Here is a 19,390-nt window from a genome sequence, read left to right on the forward strand (position 1 = left end):
TAAAAAGTTCCTTATAAGTATTTGAGAGAGGTTTGACCAGATCCACGTCTGACAACATAGCTTCGAGAGACGAGGGCACGGATTCCACCCTCTCCTCGCAAAACTGCATCTGATATGCATGACGAATTTGCAAAAACCTAAATAGATAGGAGTTTGGGAGATCATGCCTAGACTGTAGTTGTGGAAAAGTTAAGAGTTCACCATACATTGTAATATCCCCCAGCGTTTTTTTATACCTTTAATTGCCCAGATCATGGGATCCGGTAAGTTATAAAATTGTGTTAACCTTGGGTTCATCCATATGGGAGTTGACGGCGACACTCCCCCATAACTAGGACATGCTAATTTAACTGCTGTTTCCCAGGCCTTAATAGTGGCCTTCATTGTCAAAGTCAAGGTTAACTCAGACCTGGATCCCCTATACAGAGCAAACTTGAGACTTTCATAGGATCCCAAGTGTGCCGCCTCCAGCACCGTAGCTGCGTCTCCATCTTCAATCGTCAGCCACCTGTGAGCAAAGACCATCTGTCCCGCTATGTAGTACTTTTGCCAATCTGGCAATGCCAGACCTCCCTGCTCTCCTGGTTCCTGCAACACTTTATACCCAATTCTTGGAGGCTTAGGGGCCCAAAGGAAGGACGATATAATACTGTCCAGCCTCCGAAAATATGATTTCGGAACCCAGACAGGTGCATGCCTCAGAAAATATAGTACCACCGGGAGAAATTTCATTTTCAGTAGGCTGATACGGCCTATTAATGATAGCGGGAGTTTTGTCCATGTCAGCACCCTCTGCTTTAACAACGTTATCAGGGGTAACAGGTTGAGAGATATGTAATCTCGAATGTTCGCTGTGATCTGTATGCCAAGGTACTTAATGGAGGAAACCCACTCCAACTGCAAGTCAGGATCTGCATCTGCTCTAGCCCCCGGGTCTATCGGTAGGACTGATGACTTATTCCAATTTACTTTTAGACCTGAAAACATTGCAAAGCGATTTAATAATTTCCAATGCTGCTCTCAAGGATTCCCTGGGGTCATCCAAAAAGAGCAGCATGTCATCTGCGTAAAGTGCCAAGGTTTCCTTTATGGTGCCTACCCGAATGGATTTTATTGCGCTGGCTGATCTCAGTGCAACTGCCAGAGGTTCCAGTGCAATGGCAAACAGGGGGATAGCGGGCACCCCTGCCTAGTTCCCCTACCCACTTCAAAAAAATCCGAGGTGGAGGTTCCCAATCTGATTGCTACTTTTGGATGATTATACAGCATGGCCACCCATCTCCTAAAGTAGGGCCCAAATCCCATAATCTCCAGGACCTTAAACATAAAGGCCCAATCCACTGAGTCGAAGGCCTTTTCAAAATCAATAGATACTACTATTCTAGTTCCAGGGGTCATTGAGTGCACTTGTAAATGAGTAAATCTCCTTAAGTTAGTGTCTGTCAACTTCCCCGGCATAAAGCCGGTTTGATCAATGTTGATGATCGAGGGGAGTACTGTAGCCAACCACATGGCCAATACTTTAGTCAGAATTTTAAGGTCTGTATTTAATAATGCTATAGGCCGATACGCGGCACATTCCTGTGGGTCTTTCCCTGGCTTTAGCAAAAGGACCATATATGCCTCTAACATGGAATCAGGCAGGGCGTTATGTTCATGACAATAAGCCAGTAGTGTGTTAATTCTCGGGGGCCAGGACCTCCACGTTTGCCTTATAGAAGTCTGCTGGAAACCTGTCTGGGCCAGGAGCTTTATTTGGGGGAAATGAAAAAATTGCCTGTTCAATTTCCTTTTTGGTAATTTTAGCCTCCAGTGTATTCCTGTCCGCTTCGGTAAGTTTTGGTATTGGCAAGCCCTCAAGTAAGGAGTCTAAATCAGTCTGGTCATAAGTGGGGATTGGAGAGTAGAGAGAGGAATAGAACCGGGCAAATTCCTGCATAATCTGTTCTGGTTCACTAAGTATGGACCCCCCTTGGGTTTTAATGAGTGGAATATTTGTAATCTGTCGAGTCAGCGACCAACATGGCCAGCAGTTTCCCGTTTTTATCTCCCTCTGCGAAGACCGTCTGTGCCCCTTTAACCATTTCTACCCGGGCCTGTCCCGTAAAATGTAGTGAAATGGACCGTCTTGCTTCCAGCAAGGCGTCATAGGATGTTCTTGTAGAGGAACCCGCATGGGCTTCTGCAGCTTCTCTTTCTTTATTCTCTAGAATTTCTATCTCTTCTCTATCCTGCTTACGTGTTGTTTTGATGGCTGAGATAAATTCCTCCCCTTGTCACTGCCTTGAAGGCATCCCATACCACAGGAGGTTCCGCCGAGTCAACATTGGAGGACCAATATGTATTCATGGCCTCAGTTACCTGGGCGGAAACTTGCTCATTCTGTATCCAGCCGAGTGAAAGCCTCCATCCCCCTCCCCTGGGTCCCGAACCAAGGATCAGAGTAACAGCTAGGGGACTGTGATCAGTCAGACCACCAGCTAAATACTCTGTGCCTTTCACCAATGGTAGCAAGAGATTATTCCCAAAAGCAAGATCAATCCTTGCTGCAGATCTATGAGCCGTTGACACGTGTGAATAGCATCTATCAGTTGGATGCCTCCAACGCCATAACTCCGTGAGACCGGCCACAGATTGCCATCCATTCAGATCACTGGAGCTTCCCCTAGATGGGTTAGAGCTATCCAATGCTGCATCAAGAACCGCATTGAAGTCCCCCAAAACCACCACAGGAAAGTGAGCATAGGGTGCTAATTTAGGCAAGAGGTCATATAGTATTTTAGCCTGAAATGGAGGAGGTACGTAAACATTTATTATCACGATAGTTTTATGACATATATCTAGGACTACTGCTGCATAGCGACCATTTGGATCTGTGAATACCTGATGTATCGTGCAAGAGATTTTTGCATATCAAGATGGAAACACCCCTAGCAAACGTGGAATAGGTTGAGTGTATTGCCCTTTGAATCCATGGTTTGCGCAAAGAGAGAATTCTACTGCCATCCAGGTGTGTTTCCTGTAGCAGTATTATATGTGGGCGGATCTGTTTAATGTATTGGAATATGGAGGCCCTCTTAACCACTTCCCGACCGCCGCACGACTATGTACGTCCTAAGTTTGAACGGGGATATCGTTGTTATGGCAGCAGCTAGCTGCCATAACCCCGGTATCCCCGTTTTCGTGCGGCGGCCGGCTTTCAGATAAAAGTGGTCCCTGCGGCGGATTCGCCGCGAGATCACTTTTATCGGTGGCGGGAGAGGGGCCCCCCCCCCTCCCGCCGCGATCCGGTGCCCTCCGCCGCTTACCGGAGCCGTCGGTAGCGGCGGAGGCGATCGCGTCCTCTGCCGTGCTGTGTATAGAGACGAGTGAGGCCAAGATGGTGCTCACTCGTCTCCATGACACTGCTGGGCGGAAGCGACGTCAAAACGTCACTTCCGTCCACGCCTCTTAAAGGCATATTTTTTCAAATCGCGCGCAGAAGCGAACGCATACGCGAGTAGCGCCCGCATATGAAAACGGTGGTCAAACCACACATGTGAGGTATCGCCGCAACCGGTAGAGCGAGAGCAATAATTCTAGCCCTAGACCTCCTCTGTAGCGCAAAATATGCAACCTGTAGAATTTTTTAAACGTGACCTATGGAGATTTTTGAGGGTAAAAGTTTGACGCCATTCCACGAGCGGGCGCAATTTTCAAGCATGACATGTTGGGTATCAATTTTCTCGGCGTAACATTATATTTCACAATATAAAAAAAAATTGGGATAACTTTACTGTTTTATTTTTTTATTCAAAAAAGTGAATTTTTTCCAAAAAAAGTGCGCTTATAAGACCGCTGCGCAAATACGGTGCAAAAAAAAGTATTGCAATGACCGCCATTGTATTCTCTAGGGTGTTAGAAGAAAAACCATATATAATGTTTGGGGGTTCTAAGTAATTTTCTAGCAGAAAAACCTGTTTTAAACATGTAAACACCTAAAATCCAAAACGAGGCTGGTCTTAAAGTGGTTAAGTTTGTGGTTCATGCCTCGGACATTCCAAGACACAATCTTAACCTCCGCCATCATTGTATCTACCACCGTCTGTCATCAATCGGATGTTTATCCATATAGGGGGGTCACCCCAACATATCTTATCCATCACTACTGTACAAGAAGTTAAAATAAAACAAGAAACCCTATGTCGAGCTGTGGTTACAAAACTTCCCCCCCCCCCCTGCTTTTATACCAGAAACAGAACACCCCAGTCCAGTATATAGCTTATTCCCTAAACAAAACAGCAGCATCAAAAAAAAACTTGCGGTGAACTCCCGCCGCGGCAATCGAAAGTTCGGCAGCTCTTTAACTGGTCTTTTAGCACCTCCACACACTCCTACTGTAATAGTTAGAGTCTATTAGGGAATTTTCCATAAGGACGTGAATTCCTATCCCACAGTACATGTGAATTATTCAGGATATGCTGGTAAGAGAAAACAACTTGTATTAAATGAAAAAAAAAAAATTTAAAAATCTTTTCCCTCTCAAAAACGGGAGTCTCTGAATAGAGATACAAAATCACCCCTTTTAACTCTACAAGGGATGCAGAACATGTGCGTCAACAATTTAACTGTGGTCAGCAGTACCATACAGAATTTCCACCCGCACTGTACCCCCCATAGCATAAATTATAATAGTAAGAAAAAATAAATTGGGGGTGTCAATGAGAGTTACTACATGTTAGGGATTCCTTGAAGGGGAATATGAGCCGTCATGCCAAGTTATGGTGGTGTAAAGCTCAACAGATCCATGCTTCCTCATCATTTCTCGTGAGTATGGACTCCATAAAATATAGCCGAAAACAAAAATTCCCAGGAAAAATTAAAGATATGAAAAGGGAAAAGAAAATATAACATGAATGAGAAAGAAAAAATGAGAAGAAAAACAAAAGCCGATTTCACAAGGCCTCACCCCGTATCCTTCACTTCAGGAGGACGATATCTTCGTATATTCAGCGTGTTAAAGTTCCTTGTCCATCCATTCACTGGCCTCCTCTGGATTCTCAAAAAATTTCACCGATCCCTTATGCTGGATCCTGAGTTTGCTAGGATATATCATACTGTATTTGACTTCTTTTTCTCTCAGGCGTCTTCTGACTTCATTGAAGGATCTGCGTTTTTGCTGAGTCGCAGCTGAGAAATCTGGAAACAGCATTATACGTGTGTTGTCATGCTTCAGCTCCTGTGTCCGCCTGGCCTGCATCAGGATCATGTCACGATCACGGAAGTTTAAGAAGCGGACCAGGAATGGTCTGGGGAAAGCCCCTGGGGGTCTGTTGCCCGTCGGAACCCTGTGCGCTCTTTCAACCACATATGTTGGGGGCATATCTGGCATATCTAGCAATTGTTTAAAGAAATGTTCAGCAAACTGTGCAGGCCTTTCCCCCTCAGCTCCCTCAGGGAGACCCACCACTCTTACATTGTTCCTCCTCTGGCGGTCTTCTGCATCTATGGTTTTGTGCTGAAGGGATATGACCTGATCTCTAAGCTCTGCAATTTGCGCTCCATAATCATGTGAAGTGTCCTCTATGTCTGAGACACGTGTCTCCACGGTGGTTAGTCGGCCTCGGATCTTATCCAGATCATGCCTGATTAGATTGCACTCTGATGAGAGATGATCAATGCGCCCCATGAGCTCTGCTTTGCTAGCGTTAATTGCCTCAAGAATTGGCCTTGTGATAGCTTCTGCGTCTACTGCAGGGTTCAGCTCACCTGCTCCCTCCATCCCCCCTGCACTCTCCGTGTGAGCCATCTTACCAGGATGTGTCTTGGCGCGCTGCTCTTTCGGAGAGGAAGACAAGATGGCGGGGGCGGGGCCAGGCGCTGTGTCCTTAATGGAGCGCGTCTGCCGCTGATCTAGCGGTGCCTTGCCGGTCTTTTTCGATGTTGAAGAGGGCATCCCCACGTTCAGCGTTCTCTCCCCCACCAGATCTGAGGTTTGTGGGTCAGAATATATGCTCTGTAGCTGCGGATGATGAGCAGGAGAGCGGAGCTGTGCAGAGGTGCGTCCTGCCTCGATCACATCCGGCCGGAAGTGCCTTTTAAATACATTCTTATTAACCACTTGCCGACCGCCTCACGCATATATACGTGAGCAGAATGGCACGGGCAGGCAAAATCACGTACCCATACGTGATTGCCTTCCCGCGGGCAGGGGGGTCAGATCGGACCCCCCCCCCCCCCGGTGCCAGCGGCGGTCGGCATTTGGCTATGAGAGACGAGGGGGAGACCATCCGATCGTGGCCCCCCCCTCGCGATCGCTCCCAGCCAATGAGGAACATCCCCTGCCTGTGTATAGTACACACAGGCAGAGGATGTGATGTCATCTCTCCTCGGCTCGGCAGTTTCCGTTCTAGCGCCGAGGAGAGAAGACATGTAAGTGCACCAACACACACACACAGTAGAACATGCCAGGCACACAAAACACCCCCGATCACCCCTCCCCCCTCCCTGTCACACTGACACCAAGCAGTATTTTTTTTTTTTTTTTATGATTACTGCATGGTGTCAGTGACAGTTACTGTGGTAGGACAGTGAGTGTTACCCCCCTTTAGGTCTACGGTACCCCCCTAACCCCCCCCTAATAAAGTTTTAACCCCTTGATCACCCCCTGTCACCAGTGTCGCGAAGCGCTCATTTTTCTGATCGCTGTATTAGTGTCGCTGGTGACGCTAGTTAGGAACGTAAATATTTAGGTTCGCCGTCAGCATTTTATAGCGACAGGGACCCCCATATACTATCTAATAAATGTTTTAACCCCTTGATTGCCCCCTAGTTAACCCTTTCACCACTGATCACCGTATAACCGTTACGGGTGACGCTGGTTAGTTGGTTTATTTTTCATAGTGTCAGGGCACCCGCCGTTTATTACCGAATAAAGGTTTAGCCCCCTGATCGCCCGGCGGTGATATGCGTCGCCCCAGGCAGCGTCAGATTAGCGCCAGTACCGCTAACACCCACGCACGCAGCATACGCCTCCCTTAGTGGTATAGTATCTGAACGCATCAATATCTGATCCGATCAGATCTATACTAGCGTCCCCAGCAGTTTAGGGTTCCCAAAAACGCAGTGTTAGCGGGATCAGCCCAGATACCCGCTAGCACCTGCGTTTTTGCCCCTCCGCCCAGCCCAGCCCAGCCCACCCAAGTGCAGTATCGATCGATCACTGTCACTTACAAAACGCTAAACGCATAACTGCAGCGTTCGCAGAGTCAGGCCTGATCCCTGCGATCGCTAACAGTTTTTTTGGTAGCGTTTTGGTGAACTGGCAAGCACCAGCCCCAGGCAGCGTCAGGTTAGCGCCAGTCGCGCTAACACCCACGCACGCACCGTACACCTCCCTTAGTGGTATAGTATCTGATCAGATCAATACCTGATCCGATCAGATCTATACTAGCGTCCCCAGCAGTTTAGGGTTCCCAAAAACGCAGTGTTAGTGGGATCAGCCCAGATACCTGCTAGCACCTGCGTTTTGCCCCTCCGCCCAGCCCGGCCCAGCCCACCCAAGTGCAGTATCGATCGATCACTGTCACTTACAGAACACTAAACGCATAACTGCAGCGTTCGCAGAGTCAGGCCTGATCCCTGCGATCGCTAACAGTTTTTTTGGTAGCGTTTTGGTGAACTGGCAAGCACCAGCGGCCTAGTACACCCCGGTCGTAGTCAAACCAGCACTGCAGTAACACTTGGTGACGTGGCGAGTCCCATAAATGCAGTTCAAGCTGGTGAGGTGGCAAGCACAAGTAGTGTCCCGCTGCCACCAAAAAGACAAACACAGGCCCATCGTGCCCATAATGCCCTTCCTGCTGCATTCGCCAATCCTAATTGGGAACCCACCACTTCTGCAGCGCCCGTACTTCCCCCATTCACATCCCCAACCAAATGCAGTCGGCTGCATGAGAGGCATTTTCTTTATGTCCTCCCGAGTACCCCTACCCAACGAACCCCCCCAAAAAAGATGTTGTGTCTGCAGCAAGCGCGGATATAGGCGTGACACCCGCTATTATTGTCCCTCCTGTCCTGACAATCCTGGTCTTTGCATTGGTGAATGTTTTGAACCCTACCATTCACTAGTTGAGTATTAGCGTAGGGTACAGCATTGCACAGACTAGGCACACTTTCACAGGGTCTCCCAAGATGCCATCACATTTTGAGAGACCCGAACCTGGAACCGGTTACAGTTATAAAAGTTAGTTACAAAAAAAAGTGTAAAAAAAAAAACACATACAAAAATATAAAATAAAAAAATAGTTGTCGTTTTATTGTTCTCTCTCTCTCTATTCTCTCTATTGTTCTGCTCTTTTTTACTGTATTCTATTCTGCAATGTTTTATTATGTTTTATCACGTTTGTTTTTCAGGTCTGCAATTTTTTATACTTTACCGTTTACTGTGCTTTATTGTTAACCATTTTTTTGTCTTCAGGTACGCCATTCACGACTTTGAGTGGTTATACCAGCATGATGCCTGCAGGTTTAGGTATCATCTTGGTATCATTCTTTTCAGCCAGCGGTCGGCTTTCATGTAAAAGCAATCCTAGTGGTTAATTAGCCTCTAGACTGCTTTTACAAGCAGTGGGAGGGAATGCCCCCCCACCGTCTTCCGTGTTTTTCTCTGGCTCTCCTGTCTCAACAGGGAACCTGAGAATGCAGCCGGTGATTCAGCCAGCTGACCATAGAGCTGATCAGAGACCAGAGTGGCTCCAAACATCTCTATGGCCTAAGAAACCGGAAGCTATGAGCATTTCATGACTTAGATTTCGCCGGATGTAAACAGCGCCATTGGGAAATTGGGAAAGCATTTTATCACACCGATCTTGGTGTGGTCAGATGCTTTGAGGGCAGAGGAGAAATCTAGGGTCTAATAGGGGATATTTACATTCCCTGAGATAACAATAAAAATGATTTAAAAAAAAAAAAATGAAAGGAACAGTTTAAAAATAAGATAAAAAAGCAAAAAAATAAAGAAAAAAAAAAAAAAAAAGCACCCCTGTCCCCCCTGCTCTCGCGCTAAGGCAAACGCAAGCGTCGGTCTGGCGTCAAATGTAAACAGCAATTGCACCATGCATGTGAGGTATCACCGCGAAGGTCAGATCGAGGGCAGTAATTTTAGCAGTAGACCTCCTCTGTAAATCTAAAGTGGTAACCTGTAAAGACTTTTAAAAATGTATTTAGTTTGTCGCCACTGCACGTTTGTGCGCAATTTTAAAGCATGTCATGTTTGGTATCCATGTACTCGGCCTAAGATCATCTTTTTTATTTCATCAAACATTTGGGCAATATAGTGTGTTTTAGTGCATTAAAATTTAAAAAAGTGTGTTTTTTCCCCAAAAAATGCGTTTGAAAAATCGCTGCGCAAATACTGTGTGAAAAAAAAAAAAAATGAAACACCCATTTTAATCTGTAGGGCATTTGCTTTAAAAAAAATATATGTGTGGGGGTTCAAAGTAATTTTCTTGCAAAAAAAAATAATTTTTTCATGTAATCAAAAAGTGTCAGAAAGGGCTTTGTATTCAAGTGGTTAGAGTGGGTGATGTGTGACATAAGCTTCTAAATGTTGTGCATAAAATGCCAGGACAGTTCAAAACCCCCCCAAATGAACCCATTTTGGAAAGTAGACACCCCAAGCTATTTGCTGAGAGGCATGTCGAGTCCATGGAATATTTTATATTGTGACACAAGTTGCGGGAAAGAGACAATTATTTTTTTTTTTTTTTTTTTTTTTTTTTTTTTTTTTGCACAAAGTTGTCACTAAATGATATATTGCTCAAACATGCCACGGGAATATGTAAAATTACACCCCAAAATACATTCTGTTGCTTCTCCTGAGTATGGGGATACCACATGTGTGGGACTTTTTGGGAGCCTAGCTGCGTACGGGGCCCCGAAAACCAAGCACCGCCTTCAGGCTTTCTAAGGGCGTAAATTTTTGATTTCACTCTTCACTGCCTATCACAGTTTCGGAGGCCATGGAATGCCCAGGTGGCACAAACCCCCCCCCCCCCAAATGACCCCATTTTGGAAAGTAGACATCCCAAGCTATTTGCTGAGAGGTATAGTGAGTATTTTGCAGACCTCACTTTTTGTCACAAAGTTTTGAAAATTGAAAAAAGAAAAAAAAAATTTTTTTTTCTTGTCTTTCTTTATTTTCAAAAACAAATGAGAGCTGCAAAATACTCACCATGCCTCTCAGCAAATAGCTTGGGGTGTCTACTTTCCTCCGAAACTGTGATAGGCAGTGAAGAGTGAAATCAAAAATTCACGCCCTTAGAAATCCTGAAGGCGGTGCTTGGTTTTCGGGGCCCCGTACGCGGTTAGGCTCCTAAAAAGTCCCACACATGTGGTATCCCCATACTCAGGAGAAGAAGCTAAATGTATTTTGGGGTGCAATTCCACATATGCCCATGGCCTGTGTGAGCAATATATCATTTAGTGACAACTTTGTGCAAAAAAAAAAAAAAAATTGTCACTTTCCCGCAACTTGTGTCAAAATATAAAACATTCCATGGACTCAACATGCCTCAAAGCAAATAGCTTGGGGTGTCTACTTTCCAAAATGGGGTCATTTGGGGGGGTTTATGCCATCTGGGCATTTTATGGCATTCAAAACTGTGATAGGTAGTGAGGAGTAAAATAAAAAATGTACGCCCTTAGAAATCCTGAAGGCAGTGATTGGATTTCAGGGCCCCGTACGCGGCTAGGCTCCCAAAAAGTCCCACACATGTGGTATCCCCATACTCAGGAGAAGCAGCTAAATGTATTTTGGGGTGCAATTCCACATATGCCCATGGCCTGTGTGAGCAATATATCATTTTAGTGACAACTTTTTGTAATTTTTTTTTTTTTTTTTTTTTTTTTTGTCATTATTCAATCACTTGGGACAAAAAAAATTAATATTCAATGGGCTCAACATGCCTCTCAGCAATTTCCTTGGGGTGTCTACTTTCCAAAATGGGGTCATTTGTGGGGGTTTTGTACTGCCCTGCCATTTTAGCACCTCAAGAAACGACATAGGCAGTCATAAATTAAAGGCTGTGTAAATTCCAGAAAATGTACCCTAGTTTGTAGACGCTATAACTTTTGCGCAAACCAATAAATATACACTTATTGACATTTTTTTTACCAAAGACATGTGGCCGAATACATTTTGGCCTAAATGTATGACTAAAATTGAGTTTATTGGATTTTTTTTAGAACAAAAGTAGAAAATATCAAATTTTTTCAAAATTTTCGGTCTTTTTCCGTGTATAGCGCAAAAAATAAAAACGGCAGAGGTGATCAAATACCATCAAAAGAAAGCTCTATTTGTGGGAAGAAAAGGACGCAAATTTCGTTTGGGTACAGCATTGCATGACCGCGCAATTAGCAGTTAAAGCGACGCAGTGCCAAATTGTAAAAAGTGCTCTGGTCAGGAAGGGGGTAAATCCTTCCGAGGCTGAAGTGGTTAAACAAAACAAAAAAAGTATCTGAAGAGATGGTGAGTAAAAAGTAATACTTTTTATTCACTTCTAATTCTTCCTGGTTATAACCTGTTAACAATCTAATACTCCCATCACCTTTCCCGCATCTGTTCTGTTATAAACATCCCATTAGAGAATGCAATCCTACAAATATTTGACTTGACTACATGGTAAGTCATTTTGTAAAGATTTTGGATAGAAGCTATTATTGTGCAAGAGTGTAATGTGATCTGTAGATGTCTTATGTTGGTCTGTATTCGTTTTGTGTACTGGAAAAGTGAAGTATTCATATAGTAGCCTAAAGAACCCTTTCACACTGGGGTACTTTTCATCTTTGGGGCGGTGCGGGAACAGTGTATACACCACCCCTGCCCATTGAAATGAATGGGCAGCGCTGCCGAAGCGCCTGAAAAGCGATTCGGCAGTACCGCAACATGGGTACTATTAACCAATTATTCAGCTGCTAACGGGAGGTTAAAAGTGCCCCACTAGTGGACGAAAAGCGCCGTTATACAGCGGTAAAGCGCCACTAAAACTTGCAGAGCTTTACAGCTAACGCCAGCACCGCCCCAGTGTGAAAGGGGTCGAAATGTTGCCAAGAGACCAGGGAGATGAAAAGCATTTCACTGTAAGCAATAGAGGGGGAGTTAAAAAAAAAAAAAAGAGCCCCTAAAGTGAAACTTTAACCTTGCTATAGACTTTGTGGGCACATCAAATTGTCTGGAGTGGGAATCTCCATATGTTGCTGCCCAATCCATAAATAGTTTTGCCACTACATTATAATCCTAAAACATATAGACTGTTCCTTTAAATTTCGGAAATAACAAATTACTCCACGGTAAAGCTTATACCAGATGAAAGCAAAGAGGAGGATCATCCATACAAAGAGCAGAAGAACAAGCCAAGGCTGGATCTAATTCTAATTAAACTGTATTTGTGTTATATTGGCACAGTTGGTTTTGGATAATTTGTAACAAGCCAAAAGATCACTCTGCAGAAAACAAAAGGTTAGCGTTGTCCCTGGACATGTTAATTGTATGGCTCTTAGCCTAACCATTTAATTCTTCTCAGTATTTGTGCCAGTTATACAATCTGTATATACTAAATGCTGATCACCTCTCAAGTTCCACTTTTCCCTTTTATCTCTACTGTTCACTCCTAATCCTATAATCCTCCTTCTCCTGTGCAAACTAATTAGGTTATTTTAATGTAGGTGGAACTGGCTCTGTGGGACACAGCAGGACAAGAGGATTATGACAGACTGCGCCCACTCTCTTACCCTGATACTGATGTTATTCTAATGTGTTTCTCAATTGACAGCCCAGACAGCTTAGGTAAGAAAATATTTATGTATCTATAAATGAGTGATTATCAGTGACTTTTAACTATAACACACAAACTGTGGCCCTATTTTTCTACTTTCCTCCTTTTTTCTGTTTCACCCTTTTTACCTTTCATTATCTTTGCATATTTTACATCAGTTTTTCCCCTTGTGTTTTTATCAACAGTTTTTGAAAAGTATTTACTCTAACTGTGCTTTGCAAATGACTATAACGAGGTTCATGACAGGAAGCGAGAATACATCTTGAGTGTGGATAAAGCCAATCTTGCACCTGTCACACTTTCACATTGAAGGATTTCCCTTCACTTCCTATTCTGGGGACAACTGTAAAACTTTGGATTTCCATTGCTTTTCATCTTGTTGATGATGGTCATCAGGACAAAAAAGTACAATATATATACTCTATTGTATAAGAGTATAAGTACTCGCCACCTTCATGCTTCCCCACCACTGCCATTGGTTTTGGTGTCAGATGGTGCTCACCTTGCCCTCCTTACCAAGTGACATTGTTGGGACCTAGCAGTTGGCTACTGAGGCCCAAACAGTACATTCTGGTAGGTTACATGCTTCCAACTACCTAGAAGCAATGGGTTCCTGCGATGGAGTTGGTCAATGTGAGTATAAACCTGTAGGAGGGTGGGCTAGTAACAGATGCTGTCAGCTTGCCCTAAAGTGTTAGTGACAAATTCTCTTTACTCTTTTATACTCCATACAAAACATTTTGGCTTTTTCTATACTTTAAAAACTAGCTCTAGTGAAGTAATATAGCCTTTTCCAAACATCCTATAGCTAAGGATGTTCAGAACATACATTACAGCAGAGAAATTGTAATTTACTTTGCTCTCTCTTGCCTAATAGAGCAATTGGCAGACCCTGTTCCAAGGGTCTGTTTCCAACATCCCACATGTGGCCTTTAGGAGGAGTAGTTGACAAGGCACCATACATGTCGCCCTGCTCATGTAGACTACCCTGCCAATCTACATTTTGCAAGAACCCTCAGCCAGAAGTCAGTGTGAGCTGGCTCTTAGGAAGTTGCCTATATACTAGAAGGCCAATGTATGTAGGTGGTGGTAAGGAAGCTGAGACTCCTCTATTATCACCACAGCTGGGGGCAGGGCACTTGCATGTGCTAGGGTTTTTACAGTGCAGGCATATGAATGGTCAAGTGACAATACATTTTTTTCATTTACAGTGTGGGCTGCCACATGTAACGTCCACCAGTGACATTGACACCAGGGGACTATAGAGGGTGTGCCAGGTCACAGAGGGAGTTGTATAAAACAGGACATCGTCCAGCTTGAAAGTTAGCATCCATAGGCTGAACAGAGACTTTGCAGTGAGACTTGTGTGGAATACAAGTAGAGGAGCAGAAAAGCAGCATCTGCACGGTCATAAGGAGGGAAAGAAGCACATAAGAAAACATGCTGTAGTGGAGTTGAGCTTTAATTAAAAATCATTTTGTGCACATCTGATTTTTAAAGTAATAACTTGTCCACCCTATTCCATTTGTCTGGAGGATCGCCATTCCCAAACACCCATTGCAGGCTCTTTGTGTCTTAAATACAGAAAGCCTGATTAAGAAAAAATGTAAAATTTCTGCAACCACCAGTCTAACCTGCCTTGTATTTGAATTTAATATTTGTCAATCTGGCCAGTACATAGCGATTTAACATTTTTTAATGAGCGTTTTCCCAAAGGAAACTCAGATTTGTCAGTAACCATTCTGTGAGTAGTTACTGAAATCTGAATCTTCTGACTCCTAGCTTGGGAGTTTTTATTGGATCTTGCTGCTAGTTTTTAAAGGCTTATTATGGTGGATCTCACCAGTTTATCTTCTGCTTCTTTCATTTAGAGAACATTCCTGAGAAGTGGACACCAGAAGTAAAACATTTCTGTCCAAATGTGCCCATTATTTTAGTTGGTAACAAAAAGGATCTCCGAAATGATGAACATACCAGGAGGGAGCTAACAAAGATGAAGCAGGTGGGTTTCTTGGCCCTAATGTGAATGTGTGTTTATGAGGGGATTTTGCCTAACTCTCAGAGATGAGCAACATGTTAAAGCTGAACTCCGGGGAGATTTGTCAAAACTATCTGTGCAGTGGGGCACCCTGGCACTGCTTGGGCTAAATGCTAATTTGTCTAGGATACTATTATAATAGTTTTGCTTACCCTATCCTTCACTCCCCCAGGTTTTCTTCTCTCCGATTTGTTCCTCTGAAGCTGCTTCTCTTCAGTGTTCTGTCCATTGGTCATACTCTAAGGTAGTCACATACAATGCAGGACCTGCAGTCCTGTATTATAAGTAAGGATGCAGAGGGTCTGCTAAAAACTTTGAGCATTGGAGGGAGGAGAGTGCTAGCTGCTGAGGGAGGGATAAGGCAAGTTAAAAAAAAAAAAATACTTATTTTATTCACTCAGGCAAAGTATTCATAGACCCTGGACTATAAGCTGGTGATGGAGATTGGACCCTGGCAAAGCTTTTGAGGACGTGCTCCTTGGGCACCATTCCTATAACCCTACCCCATGCGTCCTCGGTTTTCGCTAGTGTCTTCAGGTCTGGACCTCTTCTTCACTGATTCCCCATAGCGTAACCATTTTTATGTATTTTTTTACTTAATCTTTGATTTCTTTAATCAACTCCTCACTGGCTTCTCAAACCACAAATAGAAGTAGTGCATCTGGATCCGCGTAACCTCCGTAAAAATTGGGAGCTGTATTCAGTCTCCAAATGTTAGTACCCAGTTATATTATGTACATTTTAGGAAAGAATTCAGGTCTTTTTTTTAAAGCAATTTACTGAGCTGGCCAGAACCACCTCTGGAAGGGAGTCTATTCTGCATTTTCCCAGCTTTTACTGTGAAGAAGCCTTTCCGCATTTGGGGATGAAATCTCTTTTCCTCTAGATAGAGTGCTCCCTTGTCCTCTGTAATGACCTTAAAGTGAATAACTCGGCACCAAGTTCACTATATGGACCCCTTATGTATTTGTACATATTGATCATATTCACCCCCCCCCCCTTAATCTTTCTCAAGAGAATAAATTTAGTTCCTCTAATCTTTCCTCATAGCGGAGCTCCTCCATGCCTCTTATCAGTTGTACTCCCCCTAGTATGTATGATGCATGCATATTCTTAGCCCCCAAGTGCATAACTTTACGTTTATCAACATTAAACCTCATTTGTCACATAGTTGCCCGATTAAACAGTGTGTTGAGGTTGTCTTGTAAGTTAAAGACATCTTAGGACGTTATTCCACTGCATAACTTTGTGTCATCTGCAAAGACTGAAATGGTACTTTTAATCCCAGACCCTATATCATTTCTAAATAGATTAAAAAGTAAGGGTCCCAACACTGAACCTTAAACACCACTTTCGGAATTTGGTCTTTTTAGCCAGTTTTCTATCGATTTACAAACTGATCTTTCCAAGCCTGGGAACTGTGTCAAACTTTTGCAAAATCCAAGTACACAACCTCCACAGCCACCCCTTTTGTCTAAGGTTTTACTTGCCACCTCATAAAAAATAGGTTTGTTTGATAACGGTCTTTCATGAATCCTTGCTGTCGCTTAAAATATTTTTTTTCCAGCAAGAACTTATCTATGTGGTCTTTTATTAAACTCTCCAGTTTCTTCCCAACTATAGAAGTTAAACTAGAAGGTCTATATTTATTTGGTAAAGACTTTCATCCCTTTTTTTAACCATTTCAGCCACGGAAGATTTGACTGCTGAATGACGGGCCTTTTTTTGCGATTCGGCACTGTGTCGCTTTAACTGACAATTGTGCGGTCGTACGACGCTGCACTCAAAAAAAAAAATCAATGTCCTTTTTTTCCCACAAATAGAACTTTCTTTTGGTGGTATTTGATTGCCTCTGCGGTTTTAATTTTTTGCGCTATAAACAAAAAGAGCGACCATTTTGAATAAAAACACAATGTTTTGTACTTTTTGCTATAATATCCCCCCTTCTTTGTTTTAAAAAAAAAAAAAAAAATTCAGTTTAGGATGATATGTATTCTTCTACATATTTTTGGTAAAAAAAAAAAATCTCAAAGTGTATATTGGTTTGCGCAAAAGTTATAGCGTCTACAAAATAGGAGATAGATTTATAGCATTTTAATTTTTTTTACCAGTAATGATCTGCAAATTTTTTTTTCATTTGGGGACTGCGACGACATGGGGACACTTTTGACACATTTTTTGGACTATTGGCATTTATACAGTGATCAGTGCTATAAAAATGCACTGATTACTGTAAAAATGTAACTGGCAGGGAAGGGGTTAACACTAGGGGGTGATCAAGGGGTTAACTGTGTTCCCTAGGTGTGTTTCTAACTGTAGGGAGAGGTGACGGATCATGTTTTCTAGCTAATAGGAACTCGCGATCTGTCACGCCTCACAGAGCTGGGATTTGTGTATATATATAAAATATATATACATATATATATATATATATATATATATATATATATATATATATATATATATATATATATATATATATATATATATATATACATACATACATACATATACATATACATATACATATATATATATATATATATATATATATATATATATATATATATATATATATATATATATATATATATATATATATATATATATATATATATATATATATATATATATATACATACACACACACACGTGCCTGCGATCGCTCGTGGCCGGCGGTCATCGCGACCGTCGGCCATGAGCATCGGCACCCCCGCTGTGCAGCGTGAGCGCGCCTGCTATCCCAATCCCGCAAGCCAACTTATAGCTACGACAGCTCACGGGATCGTGCTGATCTGCCTCAGTAAAATGACGTCGGCTGGTCGGCAAGTGGTTAAATATAGGCACCACATTGGCCCTACGCTAATCCAGTGGTACTATTCCAGTCATTAACGAGTCCCTAAAAATTAAACAATGGCTTTGAAATGACAGAGCTCAATTCTTTTAGGCTCCGTGGGTGGATGCCATCTGGTCCAGGTGCTTTATTTTCCTTTTATGCTGTCTAAATATTTCTGGACCATATCACATTTGAGCCGTTGTGGATCATTCAGGGCTGTGTCAATACCATCCCCATTATGGACATGAGCTCCCCCATGCTTCTTTGTATACACAGAGCTAAAGAAAGTATTTAATAAATTTTGCCTTTTCTTTGTCCCCAGTCACCCACTCCAGATCATTTTGTAAAAGGCCTACAGTCTCAGACCTGACCTTTTCTACTTTTAATATATATGAAGAATTTTTGGGGGGTTGTCCTAGCTTTTGCAATCTGTTCTGAATTTTATGTCCTTGATATCCTTTTTACATATTCTGTTATACTCTTTGTAATGTCTAAACGATGATAGTTTTCCTTCATTTTTATCTTTTCATTTTCTTATTTACAGCTTTTTTTTTTTTTTTTTTTTTTTTTTTTTTAACTTTGACTTTGAGCCACATGGGTTTTATTTTTTAGCCTTTTAAACTTTTTGCCAATGGGAATATACTTTGCAGTGAGTTCGCATACAGTCTTTTTGAAAAATTCCCATTTGTGTTCTGTGTTCATCGATGCCAATATTCTCTCCCAGTCCAAGTCTTGGAGAGCAGCCCTCCTTGGAAAATTTGCTCTTAAAGTTGTGTTTTTATATTTCTCGTATGTGTTTTTTGCTTACAGCTTACAGTAAATGAAATTATGTTATGGTCACTGCTATCCAGATGGGTTTTTTTTATGAATTTTGGTAATAAGCCCTGCATGGTTTGAGATTACCAGGTTTAGCAGAGCATCATTCCTAGTTGGGCCTCAAACTGGCCTCAAAATTGTCTTGTAATAGGTTTATAAATTTTAGCCCTTTAACTGTTCCAGCAGTGCCATTACTCCAGTCAATTTCCGGGTAGTTAAAATCCCCCATTATCACTGTCCCAGCCCTTTCCATGTGTGAAAGCAGTGGAGTCTCCACCACCTCCTCCTCATTAACACTGGGAGGTTTATACCAAACTCCAATGATAACCTTTGTAGTACGCACACCTATGTACAGTTCCACCCATAATGCTTAAGACTCACACTATCCAACTAGGTCCTCTTTCACACTCACTTTGAGATCACTTCTGACATAGAGACAGACACCACCACCCAGCAGTTTTACCCTGTTTTTTCTAAAAGAGCATAGCCAGGAATATTAATAGCTCAGTCATGTTAGGACTGAAGCCTCGATTCAGCAATACCAATTAAATTCTAGTTCTCCTCTGGCACCAGAGCTTCCAACTCTCCTATTTTTCTTGGCAGACTTCTGGCATTGGTGAACAAACGCTTTAACTCATTGTCACATTTTGCACTCTTATGTTGCATACAATTTCCAATGGTTGTTTGTAACATGGAACCTTCATATCACCTGCCCATAGCCCTCCTCCCATCTTTCCACATTCCACCCATCAATAGGGGCTGACCCCTGTCTGCCCCATCATAATCTTCCCCCCCCCCCCCCCCCCCCCCCCCCCTCCAGCCTTCTCGCATACCTGCTTCCATTTAGGTGCAAACCATCTCTAGCATATAGGTTGTACCCCAATG

General features: G+C 42.9%; 1 protein-coding gene across 1 annotated transcript in view; it reads left to right on the forward strand.

The window, feature by feature from the left end:
• The window catches only part of RHOC (ras homolog family member C), a 140,910-nt gene that overhangs the window by 117,122 nt on the left and 4,398 nt on the right, over positions 1–19,390 (forward strand). Inside the window, exons 3-4 of the mRNA XM_073615722.1 lie at positions 12,706–12,826; positions 14,687–14,817. Of these exons, the coding sequence (XP_073471823.1) occupies positions 12,706–12,826; positions 14,687–14,817 (252 nt within the window). The remainder of the gene's footprint in view (positions 1–12,705; positions 12,827–14,686; positions 14,818–19,390) is intronic.

The sequence above is a fragment of the Aquarana catesbeiana genome, linkage group LG02 (assembly GCF_042186555.1).
Source record: "Aquarana catesbeiana isolate 2022-GZ linkage group LG02, ASM4218655v1, whole genome shotgun sequence".
NCBI lineage: Eukaryota > Metazoa > Chordata > Amphibia > Anura > Ranidae > Aquarana > Aquarana catesbeiana.